General features: G+C 38.8%; 1 protein-coding gene across 1 annotated transcript; it reads left to right on the top strand.

Annotated features, from left to right (window-relative positions):
- The first annotated feature begins 3379 nt into the window (after positions 1 to 3379).
- On the top strand, positions 3380 to 3940 carry LOC125471183. Its single transcript, XM_048571344.1, has one exon. The coding sequence runs from the start codon at positions 3380 to 3382 to the stop codon at positions 3938 to 3940; it is 561 nt and encodes a 186-aa protein (XP_048427301.1).
- Positions 3941 to 5513: the final 1573 nt, after the last annotated feature.

Below are 5513 nucleotides of genomic sequence, written 5' to 3'. Positions count from 1 at the left end.
AATAGGTCCTACACCGAGAGGACTTGAAGATACCGATGCTGAAGTGCCTTAACACTAGGATTGTATGACTCGATTCTAAGTTCTGAAGGGCGTGCAAAACAAACATGAGTGGACCAAGTTTATACATACATACATACATATATATATATATAAAATAAAACAATTATCAACGTACTAACCCCCATGTTTTATGGAAGCACATATAACATGATAAAATTGGTTTTTCGAAACCTAGTATGCCCTGCAATGTCTCAAATCATAACTTGTATATATAATAATCACTAGTGAACGTCCGATAACCCCCATGCCGGCTCCCGTCTCTGAACAGACAGTCAGAGGAAAATACACTCCAGGCCCTATGCCGACTACCCGTCCTTGTGCTAATAGCCAGAGGAAACACACTCCAGGCCCTATGCCAACACCAAACCGTCGCCCAGGACGGACCGGAATTTTTCCCTACGTCTCGTAATGAAATAAGGACCACTAGGTAAATACAAAACCATTGAACATACATATATTGAAAAACAACTTCATAGTATAAAGTCATATATCATCTATACTATATAGATGTGTTCTAAACATGTTCTAAATATCATATCGTCATCCATCAGATATTTTATAAGAACACGGGTTATAGGAAAAATAGTAATAATTCAAACTAGCCTTAGTAAGCATGTTATGTCATAAAACGTTTCATAAAACATAGTCATCAAATCATGCTTTTCATGTATGCATTTCTACTATCAAAACATGCATTTTTAGAAGAGGTCCACTCACAGTTCTTTGCCGTCGAAGAGCCACGCAACTAGCGAAGATGAAAACGCCACAAATAATTGCCCCTAAGCACATAAAGGGTATATTTAGTCAAACTCTACTCAAATGATTGAATTTGGGAAAACGGACTTCAAAAACAGGTCCAGGACATCGGAATTAGCCTAGAAGAAGTCCCAGACGAAAACCCGAAAAGTTAACAAAAAGTCAACGGTCAAAGTCAACGCTGACCTTCACCGGGTCAACTGTCAGACCGGGTCCAAGTCAGCAGGTTAAACGGGTTTGAGCTTGGATCCGAATTGGGCCTGAGTTCTGGGCTTGGGTTTTGATGGGTTTGGAACTTGGGCTAGTAGGTTTGGGCTGAAAGGTCCTAGGTCCAAGGCTTGGTTCTACTTAGGTCTTGGGTTGGGGAAAAATGGGTTAGGTTCCCAAGGGTTTCTGATGGGTTAGGTTGAATGGCCCAAAGGCCTATCTACAAGGGTTTTGGCGTTTAAACCAAATAAAAGGAAGAGGGTTTAGGCTTGAAAGCCCCCCTGAGCTCAAAACATAGGTCGTTGGACCCAAAGGAAGGAGAAGGCCAGAATTCGGCAAGAAAACTGAACAAACTTTAAATGTTAATAACTTTGTCAATACTCAACTAAATTAAGTGATTAAAAAATAGAAGTCATAGCTCTCGATGAGACGAAGAGAATGGTACCTCACACAACGTCTAACTCACGGTGGTTTGGTCGGAAAATTCCTCTAAAGCCTCAGAGGTCGTCGGAAACTGGGTAAGATTCAAATGGATATAACTTTTTCAATACTCAACGAAACTGGGTGATTCAAAAAGGAAAGTTGTAGTACTCAATGAGATTAAGAGATTGATACCTGCACGTCAGCCAACTCACCGTGGTTTGGCTGGAAATTGCCTCGAAAGAGGCGGTGATGGTCGAAAAACTAGGGAAGTTTTTCCTTGTGAGGTTCCTACGTCCAAACATCGATAACACTTCTTAAAACCACTTCCCAACATACATTAAGACATGATCTATAACTTTTGGATGAGGTTCAAGGCTTACCTTAGTCGGAAGAGGAGGAAACTCGTCGGAGAACTTCGGTGAGCAATGTAGGCCGAGAGAAAGAGAGGGGTTTGGGGTGTTATCTTTCGATTCTAACTCACTAGGGTGTTAGTGGAGATATTGATGTTGTTGTGGTGTTGTTTGTTGGTGAGAAAAACCCTTGAAGGGGGCTGAGATAGAGAGAGTCGAGAGGGAGTGATAAGGGAGAGTGAAGGAGAAGAAAGAACTGAGAGAAAAGGGAGAAAGAGACCGGGGACACAAATCAGGGGTGGGCCCCCCTTGGGCACACCATTTAAGACCCGAAAACCATTTTTAAAAGAAAAATATCCCTAAACTTAGTGAAAATACAAAAAAACTCTTTTTGTTTCGTAAATCCCGAGACAGGTTGTTACATTACATTTGTTAGAAAGATGGGACCTTTATCTCCTTAATAGGAAAAAACTTAAACGTTACTAAAAATCAGCTCTCATTTTTTTGTAAAAATATCAACAATCTTTTCTAATGTACAATATTTGTTTCTGTTGAAAACATTGGCATTGTTATGAATGCCCACACGTATGTTTTTCAATGCCCACAAATGAGATGTAGACTTTGGAAACAAAAGGATTGTATTTTTTAAGTCATGTGATGTAAATTTCAACATGTAATAATGCGAGTTGCTCTATAAATAGAGCACTCGACTGCAATCAAAATACAGAAAAAGAAAGGAAAGATAAATAACATCATTATCTATTCTTACCTCCTTTATTTGTCATCCTCTTATGCTATAGTTACAATGTAATATTTTACACTTACTTCGCTCTTGTCACTAGTAAAGGTTATCTCTCTAACTTTAACCTATTTATAACACGTTATCAGCACGACTCTTTAAATATAACCATTCCTCATTTCTCTTCGCCGAAAGAAAAAAAAAAGTTTTCTCTAAGGATTTTACTATTCATCTTCTTCCTCTGCCTCAACTGCTAGATATACCCTCATGAAGAACTGTTTGCACCATGCCTGCTTTTATTTCTCAACCTAACAGTTACATATATCTTTGATTTCTTGTTTGGTGTAGATCTTGATTACTAACCTAGTGTTTATTTATATTAATTTTACTGCAATCCAAGATGGTGCGGTACAATCGCCCATCTTGAACTGCAAATGGTGCGGTATCATCTCCTATTTTGGACTGCAGATCTAATTTTACTGCAAATTTTAGGTGGAGCGGTATTATCGCCCATCATACCCTTATATTTAAATTTGCCTGCTGTTTAATTTCATTGCAATTTTAAGTGGTGCAGTATAATCACCCACCCTGCTTTGTATATTTAAATTTTCCTGCTACTTGAATAGTGCAGAATAATCGCCCATCCTATGTTATAAGAATGGTGAAATACAATCGCCCTCCTCATTCATCATGTAAATCTCGAGCCAGAAGTTTCGAGTGCTTATCATTTTGGCTTGAAGATCAAAATGAAAAATTTGTAAGAACCAGAAGTTTTAACACTACATCCCCCAGATTACATATTATTGCAAGTCTTACACATCTCAATTTTCTTTTAGAAAAGAAAATGGTGAACTTGGCAAAGCTTGATTTTGCTGCCCTGGACATTACTGGGAAAAATTACCTTACCTGGGTACTGGATACCAAGATCTATCTGGAAGGAGGGAATCTTGGAGATACCATTAGGGAAGAAAACAACTCATCCTTTCAAAATCGGGCGAAGCCCATGATCTTTATTCATCGCCATCTTAATGAGGGACTAAAGAGCAAGTACTTAACAGTTGAAGATTCGTTAGCTCTCTGGAAGGCATTGAGAAACAGATACAATCACCAGACAACGGTGATTCTTCCAAAGGCTCACTATGAATGGATTCACCTAAGGATCCAGGATTTCAAGTCAGTGGCTGAGTATAATTTTGCGTTATTCAAAATTACCTCTCAGATGAAGTTCTGTGGGGATACCATTACTGAGGAAGATATGCTAGAAAAGAATTTCAACACATTTCATGTCTCTAACGTGCTCCTGCAGCAGCAGTATAGAGCGCAAGGCTTTACTGAATATAACCAGTTGATATCTATGCTCTTGGTAACTGAACAAAACAATGAGCTCCCGGTGAAAAATCATTAGTCCCGACCTACTAGATCTGCACCATTCCCAGAAGTGAATGCTGCTTCCCTCGAAGTGAACGCCACATCTTCTGGTGGCAATAATCATAAACAAGGATGTGGCACAGGCGAGGACAGTGGAACGGGAAAGGCAAAAATCATGGTGTCCAGTTTCACAACCAGGTTCCAAGGCATAATTCAAGCCCAAGCTTTAAAAATGAAAACCGCCACAAAGGCAAAGCTAGTATGAACAATGCTCCTAGAAACTCTGATGGAGCTTGCCATAGGTGCGGTGGCGATGGGCACTGGGTGCGTATCTGTCGTACCCCAAAATATCTGGTGGATCTATATCAAGCCTCCCTCAAGGAGAAGGGTGTCAAGACTAATTTTCTCGACTAGGCTAAACCAATGGATATACCTAATCCAGTGTGCGACTTATCAGGACAGTTGAACACAACCCACCTAGAGGTCTCGGACTTCATGGTGGAAAGGGAAAATGAAGTATACCGGTCTAATTGAATCATTGATGTTTGATGTACTTTTATTATGTTGAACTTGTCGTTTAAAAACTAGTATTTCAGATTCAATAAAAGTAGCATTTAAATTTCTTGTTATAAATTGATTTTAACTGTGGTTCCCTTACTTAGAAAACATGGATGAAAACTATGGTCATTCTCAAAACATGAGAAATAACGGAGATATTTGTCTTGTAGATAGCGCAACCACACATACAATACTTCGAGATCGAAAGTATTTCTCAAGATTGATGCTTGCAAAAGTAAGGGTAACAACAATATCAGGGCAATCAGATATGATTAAAGGCTTAGGGAAAGCCCAGATTATGTTACCAAATTGTCCATACAAAATGCGTTGTACGCTACTCGATCAACTCGAAATTTGTTGAGTTTTAAAGACATATGTTTAAATGGATACCACATAGAAACAAAAAGTGCAGAAAATGTGGAATATCTATGCATTACCTCCAATGATACTCAGAAGCATATATTGGAGAAGTTGCATGGTTTGTCGAATGGATTGTATTATACATACATAAGGACAATTGAATGACATGATGTCATGAACCAGAAGTTCATTGATTCAAAAGTTTACATGCTTTGGCATGACCGTCTGGGTTACCCAGGATCTACCATGATACGTAGAATCATTACCAACCCTAATGGACATCCATTATTGAGCAAGCACATTGCTATCTCAAATGATAACCGTTGCAAGGCTTGTTCTCAAAGGAAGTTGGTAATTAGACGATCACAACTAAAGGTCGATGCCGAATCCCCATCATTATATTTGTGGGCCTATTCAACCATCATGTGGACCATTTCGATATTTTGTGGTTTTGGTTGATGCTTCTACCCGATGGTCACATGTTTATCTCTTGTTTACTTGGAATGTAGTTTTTGTGAGACTTTTTGCTTAGATAATTAAGTTGCGAGCATAGTTCCCAAAATATCCCATTAAGTCAATCCGACTTGATAACACTGGTGAATTTACGTCTCAAACTTTTGATGATTACTGCATGACATTGAGCATTGATGTTGAACACCTTATTTCTTATGTCTATACTCAAAATGGTTTAG

This window comes from the organism of the source record quoted next, unplaced genomic scaffold (genome assembly GCF_019419815.1).
Source record: "Pyrus x bretschneideri cultivar Hongxiangsu unplaced genomic scaffold, Pyrus_bretschneideri_v1 Contig59, whole genome shotgun sequence".
In the NCBI taxonomy this organism is placed as follows: Eukaryota; Viridiplantae; Streptophyta; class Magnoliopsida; order Rosales; family Rosaceae; genus Pyrus; species Pyrus x bretschneideri.
Note: the sequence above shows the minus strand (reverse complement) of the source record. Positions and strands in the feature narration are given on the sequence as shown.

What these genes read in the sequence shown, in the direction of transcription:
- LOC125471183 (XM_048571344.1), top strand. Translation starts at nt 3,380, where the DNA reads ATGGTGAACTTGGCAAAGCTTGATTTTGCTGCCCTGGACATTACTGGG.